Source organism: Vanellus vanellus (genome assembly GCF_965231255.1).
Source record: "Vanellus vanellus genome assembly, chromosome: 3".
In the NCBI taxonomy this organism is placed as follows: domain Eukaryota; kingdom Metazoa; phylum Chordata; class Aves; order Charadriiformes; family Charadriidae; genus Vanellus; species Vanellus vanellus.
The window spans coordinates 47716250-47733857 of NC_138907.1; the positions used below are offsets into that span (position 1 = coordinate 47716250).

The 17608-nt window shown below is 44.7% G+C and overlaps 1 protein-coding gene across 1 annotated transcript in view; it reads right to left on the reverse strand.

The window, feature by feature from the left end:
- The window catches only part of PGBD5 (piggyBac transposable element derived 5), a gene marked incomplete at its 3' end in the record, with an annotated part of 67976 nt that overhangs the window by 13603 nt on the left and 36765 nt on the right, over positions 1 to 17608 (reverse strand). Inside the window, exons 3-4 of the mRNA XM_082480832.1 lie at positions 14543 to 14677; positions 1344 to 1524 (exon numbers count right to left, since the gene is read on the reverse strand). Of these exons, the coding sequence (XP_082336958.1) occupies positions 1344 to 1524; positions 14543 to 14677 (316 nt within the window). The remainder of the gene's footprint in view (positions 1 to 1343; positions 1525 to 14542; positions 14678 to 17608) is intronic.

Here is a 17608-nt window from a genome sequence, read left to right on the forward strand (position 1 = left end):
GCTGTGAAAAGAGTTGGTTACTAAAGAACAGTCTCTGCTCAAAGGAAAAACTCCAACGCGCTATAAATATGCTTGACTTCTTTCCCATTTGGTTGTTTGCAGCATTTGGGAAACCATGACTCTTTTGCGAGAATATGGTGATATTCCACTGTACTCTGTGAGCTTCTAGCTTACCTAAAATAATGTAGGAGTGAAGTCCTGAGCACGGACCTCGACAGAGACAGCCCTCAGTGCCATCAGAGTCTGAAGTGCTCAGCTACAGCACTGGTGCAGCTCACTGGCGTTCTCACTTTAAATGAGAATCAAGATACTGTCTCAAATCCCAGTCTTTCCCCCTGCTTTGGGCCATGTTTCATTAATATAATGCCCCAAGTGAGTTCAATTTTCTGCAATGCCTAAAAAACATGCCAAAAGCAAAACTCAGTCATCAGTGGTGTGTTGAAAAGGGAAATGGCCCTGCAGCCTCCTTGCACGTGATGCATAATGGCAGCCTCTAGTCTTACTGCTATGAAGGATCCGTTCTACGCACCATGCCAACTCTGAATGGCCGTGATGACTGAAGAATGAGCCAAGATTACACTGAGATGAGTTGTATAAGTGACTGTCAGCAGTGCAGGAGACAGTAATTTAAGGGGAGTCACAAGTCCTCAGCGTTTCTGAAAGCAAAGTAACACATGGCTTTTCCACACCCAAGGCGAGGGGGCATTTGACAGAGAGGACGTTCTGGGATTACTCTCTGCACTAGCAAGAAACTAGCTGGGAGAGCCATATCAACAGACATTCTGCTGGCAAGCGTGCTTTTGCTAATGCAGAGTTTATCATGCTTTCAAAAGTAAAAACTGTCCTACCGCGGCATGTTGATACCAGCAAAAAAAAAAAGCAAACTTTGCTATGGCTTTTGCAACGGCATAAAATGTCATCTAGAGAAGTCACATCTTTAACAGATATTAAACCAGCGAGGACTTCTAAGGCACACCTTTAAGGATTCATCCCATCCCTAGTTTTTCACAATGGAAACAGAAAAATCACAGGCAGCAAGGAAATCCCTGGAAAAGTTCCCCAGGCCATATAGGAGGTTAGACCTCACATTTCCAAGGCAAAGAACAAAAGCAAGTGCTTTAAATAACCTTATTTAAAATGTTTCTACATCCTCATTTTAAACTTTAAGAAGATTTAAAGAGCAGCTTAGAAAGTCCTTTTCATGAATGAGATCTTAGAGATGACCAACTTATCTATACAAGGAATTGAAATACCAGTGAAGCCTTTTGGGTGTTTTTTAACTTAGTGGCAGGAGGTCCTGAGGTCTGTCATCATTAAAACAGAGTGAGTCACCCGATACACACCTTGCTTCTCGAATTCTTCAAAGAGATTCAGGCTGGTAATGCTTGGGCCAGTGAAGATGATGTAGTTCTTCCCAGAGGCGTTCTGACAAAGGCTTTTGGCCACCATACTGTGAAGCTGCGGTTTGTTCTTCAAAGCATCCAGCCCGTCAGCACCACTCCCTTCTTTGAGATGGACATAAATCTTAAATGAGAAATGGTAAGAAAAGTCAGAAGGTTATAAGGAATCCAGAGGGAGCAAATGCAATCGCTAACACAGCTGCTCAGCTCAACTGGAGACAAGCTGAGAATCAAGGCAGCAGATACTTTTTATAAACTGCTAATTAATCTAAAGTCCCTTTCAAGGGGCTGTTGCTTTAAAACCCCCTCAGGTTAGCTGGCGCAGCTACCTATAAATACAGTGTCCTTCGCCTCAGCTTAAGGGCTTCCTGAGGTTTTTGTCACTGTTGTGCAGTTTGAAGATTGTTTGCTTGGCAGGAAAAGACTTCAGTCATAACTGAGATTACGTGTTGTACTGAATCTGCATGGGCTTCAATGCTGCCAGCAAAAGGAGAGCATGAGCACTTTAGTTTCAAAAAAGGCCCCTACAAGACGGCCAGAAGGAAACGGCGCATTAGCTTCACTGCAGTAACGTTCAGATTTATTTCCGCTGGCAGCAACCATTAGGCTGCGACACAAGCGCGTGTGCATCCCCATAAATGAGAGGAGCCAGCAACACACATACCCAATCAACCAGAACATCCTCATCAAACTCTCCAGGCGCAGAGCTAATTCTTAGATCCTTTACTTCGATCATGATTTGGAGACAACCCACCAAAACACACTGAACCAAGGAGCAGGGTACAGAGCAATACGCTGCTGTTATTAGGGAAATGCCTGGCTCATTCGTAGCAGGCTGCACTAGCTTCAGCCTGTAGCCTGCTACTGTGCAGTCCACAACGCTATGCATTTCAAGAGAGCCGTCACCATTATCTGTAGGTGGACATACACGTTTGTGTTAGAGTGTAGGAACATTTATCCCTCAGTAATATGACTATAATTAACCGAACACAGTCCGGCTAGTATACCCGCTGACTGAAAGAGCACTGAAGTAAAGCTATTCCTTCATTCCTACAAATGATCCCTCTAGAAGAGGAGTCTTCTGCATTGTCATGCAGAGTGAGAAAGCACAAACCCCTTGCTTTGTACACAAGCCTTCAATTTTGTTTCACTGACAGCATTTTACAAGCATAACTTTCACCAAAGTTGAAGATCTATTAAAATCAACTAGGCATCTGACCTTCATCTTCTAAAAGTCAGCAGAAATAACCTGCTGGAAAGAGAAATGAGAAGCAGACACCGTGCTCAGTCACTCAAACAGTAGTGTAACACCATGGAACTTGCAAAGATTTAAAAACACACACAAATGCAAATTTTCTGAAAAAATTCATTTTTTCCTCAAAGGCCTGCCTTCAAGACTTTGGCTCTGAAATACTTAAATCTTTTAGGAATTCCATAAAATTTTACCCGTCAGAGAGGAAGTTGAAATGTGCTCAGTATTCAGGGTCAGGGAAAAGGAATTTTGCCTTGTTTGTTGGAGCGATGTATCCACAACAAGCTTTTGTTAAACTTGCTTGAGACCTCAACCATCCAGAACACGCAGCGTTCCTTGCTTATATATGCATCTGTTTCTCTCACCAACACACTCCTTCATAAAGGAAAGTTCACTACAATGCTCAGAGAACAAAAATGCTCACACATTTGCAGTAGTGCTCCCAGGAATTTGTATCTCAATGACCTTAGAGGGGAACAAAATTCAAGTAAACAGCTTCTCCCTCTTTTAGATGGTGTACCTCCAGCACTGGTATTCTAGACACATTATTGCAATATTCCCTAGGAATTCATGCATCATGGACCAGACCCCAGAGGAGTGTGTTACTTATGAAGTCTCTGAAAAGTTAGACATATTTTGTATATTGCAGTAATTCACAGAATCACAGAATTATCAGAGTTGGAAGGGACCTCTAGAGATCATCTAGTCCAACTCCCCTGCTAAAGCAGGATTGCCCAGAGCACATTACTCAGGACTGCATCCAGGCGCGTCTTGAAAATCTCCAGGGAAGGGGACTCCACAACCTCCCTGGGCAGCCTCTTCCAGTGCTCTGTCACCCTCACTGTAAAGAAGTTTTTCCGTGTATTTGAACGGAACTTCCTGTGTTCTAACTTGTGCCCATTGCCCCTCGTCCTGCCACTTGGAACCATTGAAAAGAGCCTGGCTCCATCCTCCTTCAACCCACCCTTTAGATACTTGTACGCCATAATAAGGTCTCCCCTCAGCCTTCTCTTCTCCAGGCTAAAGAGTCCCAGCTCTCTCAGCCTTTCCTCATAAGGCAGATGCTCCAAGCCCTTAATCATCTTAGTTGCCCTTTGCTGGACTCGCTCCAGCAGTTCCCTGTCCCTCTTGAACTGGGGAGCCCAAAACTGGACACAGTATTCCAGTTGTGGCCTCACCAGTGCAGAGTAGAGGGGAGAATGACCTCCCTCGACCTACTGGCCACACTCTTCCCTATGCAGCCCAGGATTCCATTGGCCTTTTTGGCGACAAGGGCACATTGCTGGGCCATGGATAATTTACCGTCTACCACGACCCCCAGATCCTTCTCCTCAGAGCTACTTCCCAGCAGGTCCGCCCCTAACCTATACTGGTGCCTAGCATTCTTCCTCCCCAGGTGCAGGACCTTGCACTTGGTTTTGTTGAACCTCATTAGGTTCTTCTCTGCCCAGCTCTCCAGCCTGTCCAGGTCACGCTGGATGGCAGCACGGCCCTCTGGGGTGTCAGCCACCCCACCCAGTTTGGTATCATCAGCAAACTTGCTGAGGATACACTCTGTCCCCTCATCCAGGTCATTAATGAATATATTAAACAAAATTGGACCGAGATTGACATGCTAAAGAACAAAGTTGGTGCAAGGTTGAATACATGCTAATTCCAAAAAGAAGTACAGCACATGTTAAAAGGAAGTCTTAAATAGACATTATTTATCTTAAAAAAAAAATTTAAAAAATCCCTTTTTTTGATAGAAACAGTTTCCAGATGAGGACAAAAGCAGGAACGTTTGTAGACTCCCTGACCACGCTCCACTTCACTTTTGAAAGCTGTCAAAATTTGTGCTTTCCCCAGTGCTAAGGCTGAGAACTAGCTAATTATGGTAAGTCATTTAGGTTATTAATCAGGGCTCAAGAGAGCAGCTTAACAGTGAAATGCATTCAAAGGGCAGATTGTTCCAAATTACAGCAAAGGTATTTCATGATTATTGGCATCGAAATTAAGTTACTAGTATGTCAGCACAGAGACCACACACCAAGCCCTTAAAAATCTACAGACAAGGCAGCAGAGACAAAAGATGCAGACATTTGGCCTTGGATTAGCAGTTGAGATGAAAACAAAGCAGGAATCTCTTAAGTCTAGGGAAGTCTCCACTAGGAAAGTGCTCGCTTTTTGCTCCTCTTAGAGTATCCCCCAAGGGATGAGACAGTCTGCTGGTGAGCTGATTGGTCCCTCACCATGAGCTGGTTTGGGTCTGCAAGCAGCTACTTTAAAGTGCACGCCCACCATGCAACTGTCTACTGAGATATCGCTATTTTCCTACCGGGATGCTACATACTCCGTAGGTTTTGTTAGCAGAGTTCCCTGCGCACCTGGCACCCTCCCTCTGCGTTCCCCTCTATCTCGAGGGTCCTTGTAACAGCCACCTTGTGATTGTCACCCCCTCTACTCTGTTCACCTCCCCAGTGCTCTTTACCAAAACATCCGTACCCACTACTGACCCTTCCCTCCTCCTCCAGTGTTAAATATATCCACCTTTTTTCTCCTTGGGCATTTTCTTGACTATCCAAGCACAGCCTTTATTCTTGGCACAATTTTTCTTGTTTTGGAGAAGCATCATTCAAAGCTCTATCATGCTCAGCTCTGTCGGGAAGATGGGTGACGGCAGCATAATGTTGGAAGTCATTAAGGCTGCTGCAAAACAGCGGCTGGATACAGACAACTGGCAAAGGCATAGCTTCAAATACCCTTGCAAGTGCCTAAGATCCCACATGGCCTTTATTTTCCCTCTCCCTGTCCTCTCATCCATCTTATTCTACCTCAAATCACTAGGATCCTGCCTACTGAAGCCCACAGCATTCCCTCCTGTTCTGTAATGCATTAGAAGTGGTATTTAACAGTCAGCGGTCTGCAGAAAAAGCAGAGTTGCCAGAAACTGGCTGCAAGACCTTCACAGGCACAGTCAGAAGCTGCTCCCCAGAAATGTTTCAACTATTCACCAGAGCTTCTGGTTTGCCCTGTGACAGCATTAGAGCTTTGTTCCCTTTCCACACATTCCAACAGCAAAATGTCGTCAGAAATATAAGCTCAACAACTGCTGCTGGACAACAGATGGAGATGTTGGCAGCAACATCCTCTGCTTCTGCGGGTGACAGTCAAAGCAACGCTTCTCACATATCTGCAGAGATGACTTTTACTGTGTATCTTTTTCTAGTGGCTACTGATCCATTTGATCTATAGCACCAAATGGGATAACTTCTACAGATGTAACATCATTTGTCTTAGAAGCCAACCACAGGCTGAAGGTCTTTCTTCTGCAATGCTGAGACAGAGCAGGAGCTTCCTCTCGTCATCCTGCAATTCTTCTTTTCTTATCAAAACAGCTACATGTTCAGTTCTGCCATCTTTCTATCTAGTGCAGCGGTACCGCACCAGATACTTTTAATCCAACGTGTTTTTTTCTCCCCTGCACACAGTATCAGCTCTCTCTACGCACACACTTTAACTCATCCCTCAAAACCTCCTCTCTTCTGCCCTCAGGTTCCACGCAGCACCCTAATGGTCTCTTCCCTTTAAAAACCTGACAGTAAGAAAAGACCTTCACAGTCTCTGGCTCCTCTTTCCTTCCACCTACAGCTGCTTCTGCCTCCTCCCATCACAAACACAAAAGTAGGCATCAATCAATATACCTGAATGCCAGAGCGACAGGGTATGGGTGAAGACTGTGCTGAGCTCCTCCAAATCAAGAAAAACAGCACCAAACGTTCTGGAAAGACCATTTGCCTACACAGAGGCAATCAGAAAAGACATCACATTTCTGAGCAGGAGATTTCACATGTTGACAGATGAGAGAGGCAAGTCCATCACCTGTCATTCAGAAACTCAAACCAAGTATGTTAGGCTGCAGAGGCAGACTGCTAGAGAGAGTGCTACCGGAGGAAGGAAGATCTCACAGTAGACATCCGTGCTACAAGCCAACAGGAATTTTCTTGCTCTGTGCTTGCAATTTACTCTATGGAAAATTCATGTGGAAAGTTCTTATGGTCTTGCTTGAAAGAGGGTAAAAAACTGAGCACTTAGGAACAAAAGCTGCATCTTGACTGCACATTTAAGAGTGCCCTAGAAACTAAAATATTGGCGATTCTGCTCATATTCAAAGCTCAGATGGCAAATTGAAAGCACTTGTGAATAGCTCATCCCAAATACTCCACATTCATACATAATTGAAACACCCCAGGGTACAATTCTCAAATGAAATAGATGACATTTGGAAGAAGAAAAAAAGGGCAGGGGTAGTAATAAACAGGAGGAAGATTTTGAAGACTACATTGTGCAAAATATCTCACAAAGGGCAGACCCCAAACAACCACAAAACGGAAACCAAGTTTTTAGCTGACACAGTTATAAAAGCAAGAGAACAAAGAACAGTACTATCATACTTTTTGGATCCTGAATAGTTATGAAAAAATAACTCAATTTTTCTATAGACTTCACAGTTGAATACTCAACTACTCATTCTGAGCACTACTCTAAATCCTGCCTTACTCTGTCTTCCCCTCTCATCCTAAACCCCACCTCTAACTGTGGCTGTTTCCACTGCTGTTGGGAGACCCACTTCACCTCCAGTCTCACCCCAAACCATCTGCAGCCCGTATTCCCCCCTTCTTTAATGCCCTCTTCTCAGCCAGCTCTTAGGTCTAAGCTTTTCCTCAGCAGCTCTTGGCACCACTGATGGTGCTCTTACTGAGACCGGACCTTTTCATTGGTTTGAGCCTCTCTTCATTCTCTTCCTACTCCTCTAAAGGTTACTTTGAAAATAGCATGCAAGGGACACGCAGCTTTCCCAATCTGTTCCCAGCTAGCTCTTGGGGTTCCCTACAAAGCTCTTTCCTTGGTGCCCCTCTCTTCTCCCTCTGCCTCCTATTTTGAATGATTTCAATCTGCATTAACACACAGACCCAGCTAACATCTTCATGCTGAGGAATGGCACATCCCTGTTTTGCCTGCACATGTTCTTCAAAGTTTCTAACAAGATCTTCGTGAGACTGCCAGAAAGATCCCGGTAGACTTGACAACGCAAGTCGTCAGCTTAAAATAAAGCTCTTTGTTTTCCTTCCCATGATATCCCTCTTCCAAGTGATTTCTTTATCACTGCGGACACTATGACATCTTACCTGTATGGGGGACCAACAGCCTGTGGATCACCAAATGCAGATTTTCTCTGTAGCTTCTCCCAGGCCAGCCACATCTACGTCAGGCAGATTCATTATCTGTAACACCTCCATGATAAAGCATTTCCTGTACTTTCAAATACTTAAGAACTGCCTGGCTCTCCTCTCAATTACTGCAATCATCCTTCTTTCCTTTGGCCTTGCTTACATGTATCTTGACATCCAGACTGTGCTCCGCCCCAGAGTTCACTTCCCTAACCCTTTGCTTTGACCGTGTCAGCCTTCTGCCAGTTCCCTCTTCTTCGCAGCATCAAATGGAAGCAGGGCTGGAAAACGGGTTCGGGCCTTTGCGGTTCGGCCCTCCCTTTTGAGCTCTTCCTGTACCTTTTCAGTATACTGATTCCTGCCTGTGTTCGCCCTGTGAAGCCAGGCATCCAACCACTGATGCCAAACAAGGCCACGTTTGCTTCTTTCCATGCTGCCTTTCTCCTGTATGGTTGGAAATCACCGCTAACCTCTGCGAAGCTCTTTCCTTTTGCTCTTCTGTGCCTTTCTTAGAAAGGATGCAATCCTCAAAACACAATTGCTAATCTATGCATTGCTGCTGCTACCTGCTTAGCGCTGCTTTGTCGGGCTCCCTCGGTGTAACTGGCAGCCCAGCTAAGGTGCATGATCGAGGCCTCTCTGGTGCCATACAATTGCCTTGGCTCTAGCTTGTCTACGAAAATTACTGGTGAGCCATGAGCATGTGTATAAGTGAGAATAACTGTAAGTGAGAAGGTATATAAGCGATGCAAGATAAGAAAAGTAAAAACTATCAAAAGTGCTGTAACAGTTGAGAGGATAATATGTAGTAGCTCAAGGAGGAAAATACTTAACAGAAAAAGCTATAAAAACTTAAGGAAAAATGAGAAGATGACAATTCAGTAACATCAGAGGACCCAGCTCCCTTCCAAGGAGCAACAAGGCTGATGAATGCCTGCAGGTTCCCTGGGAGCAGGGAGCATACCAGTACCTAGCAGTATGCTGGTCCCAGCGCTCCGCTGTGCACATTACCCAGTAAACCCTGCTGAACCCATCCTGCTTGCAGAGTCTCAAGGCAGCCGAAAGGTGCCTGAACTAAAGTGACTCGCTGTGGGAAGCTTATGTTATGCCTCCATCTTGCATTTAGATGCTAGACTTGCTAGACTTGCTAGGGCAGGGACTGCCTTCTTGTTCTGCCAACAGCACCCAGCAAAAAGGCACGGGATCTGCAAGGGGCGTTCCTATGGCAAAACTATTAAGTGAGGAAGAGAAGAAGCTCTGGGGCTTTTATCCTCCTTCCCCAGTGAGTGAGAACAGCTGTAGAAAGGAGACAACCACGCGGGTAGTTTTATCATCAGAAACTCCAAGCACTGCAGATGGGAACTTAAAAAATAACCTTAATTCCCACCTGCAAATAGACACTAGGACTGTCGGTAAACTCTGGGAGAGATCTTTGCCTTAGGTCTCATTTAGATGTTTGGTTTTCCCATTCATCTAGGAACATGGTAAGATTGTAAACTCACAGAAATGAATGGGGATGGCCCATCACGCATCTGCAAAACTACCTTCCCACTTAATACCGGCAAGGAAGCGGATAACTGACTTTTAATTGAGATTTGAGATTCTCAGACGCTGACAATACAGAACCGCGTGCATTAAAAAGCCAGAGCCTGGTGGGAGCCAGAGGAAGAAAGCAGACAGGATTTTCCAGCCACCAGCGACTAATAAATGAAGGCGATCAGATTTCCTGGGATCCCCTCCCAGCCAAAGCCTGACCTTGAGAACCTCCTCAGAGCAGCCACTACATCTGTGCGTTCCAGATGCAACTGTTCCAGCAACAGAGAAATTATCAGGGCACCGTTTAAAGAAACCCAAGGGCTCAGACTAATCTCTAAACAGAACTTAAACAAGATGAAATACCAACGTTTCCAAGCAGCTTTATTAAACAAATGCACAGATGGCTAACTCTCCTGCAACTCTGACCTTGAAAACAAAACTCACTGCAGGCTTATTTACTCCTCCCTTTCCCAGTGACTGAATAGACTTACGTGGTGTGTTACAAAATTAGAAATTCTTTGGGGCACCATCTCAGTTTCCCTAAATTCTGGAAGTAAGTTCTTACTCTATAAACTCAGCAGGGTTATGAAGTATTCGAGCTGACCTGACTTACCCTGTTTGAAATCAAGAATGAACTACAGCATGTTTACATTATTTATAAGAAAAGAAGACGATGCAGCAGGAAAAGCAACAGAAGCAGCAGATGAGGCACTGCCATTTCAGTCGAGCGAGCTGAGGTTATTCCCAGCTCTGCCACTAATCTGTGGAGTGACCTCAGATATCTCACTTCACTGAGACAGCTGCTCTTCAGGGAGAGAGTGATTTCTTACCCTGCCACGGTGGGGCCACCCTGATCCAGGCTGCACTCCTTGAATACCACTATAGCGCAAGTCGCTGATCGTTCAGTAATGTGGGAAGACTCAAGCTGCAGAGACACAGGCCTTTTCCTTAAATGGTTCTTCGGGGTAAGCAGTGGAAAGTGGAACCTCAAATTCAGTCCCACCACAAGGATCTAAAGGACTTCATAAATCTTAGTGACATGTTTCACAGGGACATTAATGAAAGTGCATTGTTGCAAGAACTTTCTGCCAGTGAATAAAAACAAGTGCAGAGCCTATATAGATGGGGGCGGGGAGGAGGTGTGGGAAGGGAAGAGTGTCCACAATAGCCTCAGAGAACAAATTTCATCCCAAGGAGTAGGAAAGGATGCACACATCCATGAAGTCATCTCTTCTCCACCACGATATCACATTTTTTTAAGCGAATAATTAGGTCGATGAGCTAATTCCATTACCAACTATCATAGTGATTAATATTGCCTCACCATCCCTTTGCAGTGCTCTCTACCACTCTGCCTTCCATTTTGTTGATTAACGGCTTTTTGGGTCAGGGACTGTCTTTAGGGTTATGTTTGTCCCACGGGCCTGTGGTCCAGGATGAGGCACTATGGGAATACCTCGTCCTGCCTGTCTCCCCACGGGGTTCGGTGCACGGCACCAGCTTCCTCTGCTTCCTTCTCCTCCTGCAAAATGACCAGAAAACCTTCTTGTGCAGGAGGAGCTATGCAAGGACTAAGATTCGCTAAGTAAAAGTTACTCATGACCACGTTCATACCTTATGAGCCATACAAGAAAAGGACAGAGAGAGCATGATGTGTCCTACCAGGACAAAATAACTAGCCCTGATCAGGTATTTGGGAACTGTCAGCAATTTTTGATGAGCTCTATTGCTATATCTAAAATGAAAGAGAGTCCTACTAATCATATTTATGTACATCTTTTACAAGGAAGTGTTCCAGACTTTGCGAAAGAAAATGAGAGAAATAAAAACTGAAACTAGAGTTCTGATTTAAATAGGATGACTTACTCAGCAAATACTCTAAGAAAGAAACAAACACTTCTAAGCCCCTGTGGTCATTTAAACTGCAATCAAGATATTAAAATATCGTTTTGAAAAGTGCCTTAGTGGTAACACATATGTAGGGAAATATATTGGAGGGAAATGAAGAAAGCAGGGAGAAGATGGAACAGAGAAGGACACCTGGGGTCCCGCAAGCTGAGTTTGCTGTTCTCTTTGAACTAGAAAGAAAGAAGAAATGAGAAGGCCCCAAGCCCTCTGCTGCAGCAGCAGCTGCTGCTCCCTTGATGCCCAGCATCAAGGATGGGTGAAAAAAGCAACAGTATCAGGGCAGTTTTGCTGCCTACGTTGCCAAAGTCAGCCCTCCTGGAGCCCTTCTAACCCTCTGGAAGGTTTTGTTCGTGTTCCCAGCTGCTGTGGATGTATACTTACTTTGTTTGAATGATGTGTCCTTCCTGCATGTCCCCACTTGGCCAGCTGACCGTGAAAAGATACTCAGTAAAGCAGCTATTCACTGCAACAAGATGCTTTGCTTGAGAAATTCCGAAGCAGAGATATGATCTGAAATTGTGCATCCATCTTAAAACAGAGACTTAACTATCGGGTGGAGTCAGGTTATCTGTACTACAGAAGACAGAAAAGTAGTCTAATATATATATGTATATATATATATATTATTTACATTATGCATATAATGCCTACGCACATTATATTTGTTTTTTATGCCACTTCTGTTCCATGAATGGCTTATTGGGCTGGATTTCTAACCAAATATCATTTGCTTAAAAAAGCAAATGATGACCCATCAAGCAGGAGTATTTACTCATACACAAAAAACTGATTCAGTTTTTTTGATGAAAACAAGCAGACAGAGGAATCCGGGGAGTCAACAACTAAAACTCCTAACATTAACAACTGCCCAGTGAGCTGCCAACCAGGAGCTCTTCACAGAGCAGCTCAGCATGTGGCTTCAAAACACTGATATCAGTTTTACCTTAGGAAAATATACCAACCAACTCTTTTCATTGTAGGAAAAGCAAATCACTGGGAAAACTAAGATGTCCCCAAATGGAGATTTTTTTAACATCAGGCTCATCGTTCAAGTTTAGAGGACCTCGCTTTTGGCCAGGAGTATCACAGACCTCTTGAGGTTCCTTCCACTCCTGAGAGCCAGTTGTATGTATCTCACTTCCCTCTTCTGCCTGGGCTGCCTCACCTTTTTATAGCTATATATTATTCAGACTTTTGAAACTGAATTAGCCTGACTTATGAAGTGTTTATAGTCATATTTTATCCTGAATAAAATGACCTCGATGTCATCATGTGGAAACAATGAGGGAGAGAATTCATCTAGACAGTATTACAGAATATCTACATATTTCCAAGTGGGGGCTGTAAGGTTTTTCTGACAGCAGACAGGTGATAGACCAGTCAGTCCTTAACTATCAGGCAACAAGTCCTTCCTTCATGATGGCAGTTTCACAAGAGATGGAGGTGAAGGTGTGCACATGAAGAGGGAAAACCTTGGATTTCCTTCTTGTTTAGATCAATTCTCTCCCTATGTTAAACACAATAAAAAAAACCCTCTGCTTTAATACAGAAAATAAACCAAACAACAACCAAATAAGCGCTTTGGATTCTGCAAGGTCCCACATAAGTGTGACACATAACTGAACGTAGCATTTCAAACATACCATAGTTGAAGATCCCCACCCTCCCCAGACTAGGTTTTTCATGTTCCTGTATACTCTTTTTCACCCTTCCCTAAGGTCCCTCTCACCCAATCATTTTAGCATGATGATAATTACAGCCAAGTCATGGAATGAAAATAGAAAGCGGCTGGTTAGATGATGCCGGACGTCATCCGGATGCAAGTGAAGCATGAGTATCTAATTTATTAAGGGAGCAGGAGGATTAGGGTGGTGCTGAGCATCTATTCTGTTTCATTTGACATTCCATTAATTTACTCTCTCAATGGACAGGACGGGAAGTGCAACTTAATTATAGATCAGAATCTGAAACCTCTGGCATGTCTGAAGACTTAGCAGTTTGGTGGCAGTTGGCTGGGGGGAGCATGGCAAGACAGATCAGCAAACTTTGTGCTCACTGTACCCATTACGCTTCAGTCATAAGCTGCGTGTGGGACTGGTGGAGTTCACCTTGGAGATTAAGGACACTGCCTCTACGTAGCACATGACTTTCCAAAAAGCCTTGAGAGCGGAAACTTCCAAGGATGCTTCACAAGGTGAATCTATTTCGTATCGGACAAAAAAACTGCTTTAAAACCTGGGTGGAAGATGTATGATCCTAATTTTCTTCTCAGAGTGGATAGCATTGCTGAAAATGCAAACCCCTGTTCCCAGTGAGCCTCTTTTCTAGCACAGCTACTCAAACAGTCATAGTGATTCACGGATCAAATTTTACTGTGAACAAATATTCAACCGCAGCAAATCCAAAGGTCCTGAAGTTTCGACAGGCATTCAGCCTGAGCAGGCAGTCTGCGTGTCCTACCTGCACCTCTGAACCGCTGCTCTGGAACACGCAGGACACCACATGTTTGCAGAAGCTCTTGGGAAAAAGAAATATCAGAAAACATCTGCTCCCTCACCTCTAGGTATCAAAATAAACGGCCAGATTTTTCAAGAGCTCTCAAAATACATCAGCAATTGAGGAATCTGAGAATTTGAAGAGTTGTCCCCAATGCTTTACAACACTAAAAACAAACCCTTTAAGACATCTCCCACTCAGGCTCATATCTCACCTTGAAGTCACATCAGATTTTATTTCTTTGGTAGAGAAGTAGAGGTGTGAAAAGAGATGTAATAGGAAACTCCGCTAATATGTTTCTCACAGAAAAATGGACATCTTAATACCATATTGATTTAGTCTAGTGGACACCGCTGGTTATCGCAGATGCAGGGTTATACTTAGAGAGAAAAGCTGACACATTAAAAATGACAGAGGTTACAGTACCTAGATGTTTAGATAAACTTAGAATGTACGAACAGACAGACCTTTTAACTCCATTTCAATTTAATTAGCTTAGGGCTGGCAGCCAGATGGACAGTATCAGAGACAGGCTCCCTCAGTGAAATCATACAGCAAACAAAGCACCAGGAACTTGTCATCACCGGCTTTTGGATCTAGTATCTGTGGGAGTCAGAGTCTGCATTCAGATTGCAGCCCCCGACAAGGCAATGAAGAGAAGTGACTGTTACCTTTGGTCCCACAACACATTTAAGGGCCTGATGGAACTGAAGCAAGACATCTGAAGAGTTGAAACCCACCTGGCAGATGAAACCAGTGGATGAGCACTGCCGAACCCAGAGACTGAATTTCCTCTTTTTCCTCTTGCGCAGCTCCCTCTCCGTGCACGTGGCAATGAAAACGGGATCCTCGTCAATCAGGGGCTCATGTAGTACCTGCAATTGGCAAGAAAAGAGGTGAGAAGAAATGGAAGAATACATGATTACTGAACAAAATGGTCCTTTGAACTCTTCCAAGGAAATACAATTCTTGCATTGTGCTTGCGCACATCACCTCATACAAAAGAGCAAACCCACTTTTGTTCAGTGCTACAATCCAACAAAAACCAAAGCTTGGCCAGGCACACTCCATTGTGGATGGCAGCTCTACACGTGGTTTGCAAACACTGCAAGGCATGGCTCTCACTTCTCACTATCAGTTAAGAGTTTAACAGCCATCTGAAACGTGGCCTCTACCTCTCACTATCAGCTACAGTTCAACATCCCTCTGAAATGAGGTGTGGGGTGGGGATTGTTAGCAGCATCCTCCTCCAAGCTTCACCATGAGCTTCATCTTGTTTGGCAGAATGTCTTCCACCCAAACATCCCCTACAATATGTTGTAAAGTACACTCCTTGGTTACAGCAAAGGAAAACACACAGCAAAGAGAGGAAGTTAAGGGAGAAAAAGATATTTTCTGCTGCCACTTAAGGAGGTGGTGAAGAGACAGAAAACATTTTTCCTGGTGGCAGCAGCTTCTGGGAAGCCTCTCCTGCCTCAGGAGCTGAAAAATTTGACAAAAAGAGGACAGAAAGATAAAGGACCAGAAGCAGGAATAGAAAAAGATAAGGCAGACTGGAGCAAGTAATGAAAATCTGTGAAAGTTAAGTGATTTCTGCATCCAGTGGTTCCCTGTTCCTTATAGCTGTTTTGTTACACTTCTCTCCATTAATTCTGTAGCAAATTTGTTAAGTTTTACACTATAGATCCCCCCTACAGAAAAGCACTACTACCTCCTTGCAGCTCACAGGTAGCTGCGTATGACATACGCACCCCTGACTGCACGGTGTGTGAGTTGTCTAGCAAGTCACTTGTGAAGAGTATAAATGTTTGGAAACTGTTGGAGGGTCTCAGCTGATGAATGCTGACCAAATTCAGACATCTACATCTAAATCAGAGCAAGTCACTGCAGGCTCCCCTCCGACTACACAAGGGGAAAGCAGTCCTGGCAGGCCAAAATTCATACCCTTTTAAAGATGGGTTATGATCTAAAGGAGCCCATTCTTTTCCAGTGACCATCCTCCCAGGATGCAGGCTCAGATGTATCCACAATGCAGAGGCGCTCACCCTCAGACCAACCCTTTCCACGTCAGCATGGGTGCTACTTTTGTGCACATCTGCACGCAGCCGGTGGTGGAAACGAGAACAAAGCTACATTAAACCTGGGAGCAGTGCTTGTAGGAGAGATGTGGTGGGTAAGCAGTTAAGCACCAGCGATGAGCAGCTGCTGGCCTCCTCAATCCAAGACGTTTGTTGAACATCACTCTGTCAGCCCAAAATAGGCACCCCGTGCCCTCCCCACGCAGTGGCGGCTGCAGACTTTCATTTATACGCACTCCACTTCTTAACGGCTCATAAAACATTCACAGGACCATCTGAAAGCACTCTTGTGAAATGTTCAAATTATACACCAAAATGCAGATGCGAGCAAGGAGAGCTGCACACAAAGCTATTTGTTCTTAAAGCTGCAGCTGCCCTGTTTCCCCACTGGAGCCAAAGGCTCTTCCTCTCTCAAGGTCCACACAAAGCGCCACTCTTCCTTTCCAAAGGCCACCTGGGGCATTTCACACTTCCACCTCAGGGAATTCTGACACTTCCACCTCAGGGAATTCTGACACTTCCACCTCAGGGAATTCTGACACTTCCACCTCAGGGAATTCTGACAGCATTTTGCAAATATTAATCGTCCCCTCATTTGCTTTTGCCTTTCTTGCTTCTTCCGCGCAGAGGGGAGGACCACATCCCTTGGGATACGGTTGGATATACCATTAAGAATTCCTCAGCCCTCTTACCTGCCAGATCCCAGAGTGGTGTGGTTCAACTGTTACAATCTCCCCTGCTGTAGGATGGAGAACAGCAGAAAGAAAAGGCTGTATAAAAATCACTCGAGGGCATTTTTTACCCTTTGTCATTAGCTCAGCTCCCTCCTCTGCATCACAGCATCAGCCCTCCTCACAGCAGCTCTACTGCATCCTGCTTACCCTTCGTGCTCACTCTTTCTGCCCTCTAAGACACAGCAAGGCCTGTCAGCCTTAAATTTAGAAAGCAATTCTGAATCTTGAAAACCCATCTTCCTCTTCTCCCTGCCCACGGTCAGCCTTGACCTCCCCTAGGACCCAGAGCTTCCCCTCCTTTCCCCTATCCCAAATGTTTAAGTCATTCCCATTTCTCCATAAGACAACTAATGCTCCACCAAAGTCCCTACTAAACTGCTGGGAAAAGGGAACGAAAATGGAAACAGAGTAGGGCGAGATTTGCTGTTGCTGCAAAGAGGTAATGTGGACAGGCAGGGAACCGAATGAACACCCTGGAGCTTGCTCTTCTTGCTTCCTCCAGAGGGGAGACAAGTGTCATCGCTCCTCTATATGCAACCACTGCTTCAACTTTGCAAGTAAGGCACTGTATGGACTGTGCCTGCTGCTGGGACAGCTGATCTTCATCTTGTTTTCAAAGGGGGAAATTTGTTGCTCCTGGCATTGACATCGTTTTCTTATGACAAAGGTTACCCCTGTTGCCACTGGCCAGTCCTATGAGTTTGTTCACCCTCCTCCATTCTCAGTCTCCTTGCTCCTCCTGTAATCTCAAATCCATCTCTTTGCCAAATCCCCGTGAGAAGTGGTGGTATTTGCTCCTTCCCCATTCCTGCTGTCACTGCAGTACTCGCTTTTCCAGGAGTGAGCTTATTGCCCCCGTGGCATATTCCTTCCTGCTTCTCATCTTCCTAGTTAAAAATCCACTTTCAGGCTTAATTGACTCCTACACGTATTCCTGGCCGCCTCTTCATCATCTTTGACTCATTCCCCAAGCCCTCCCATCTTCCTATTCTGA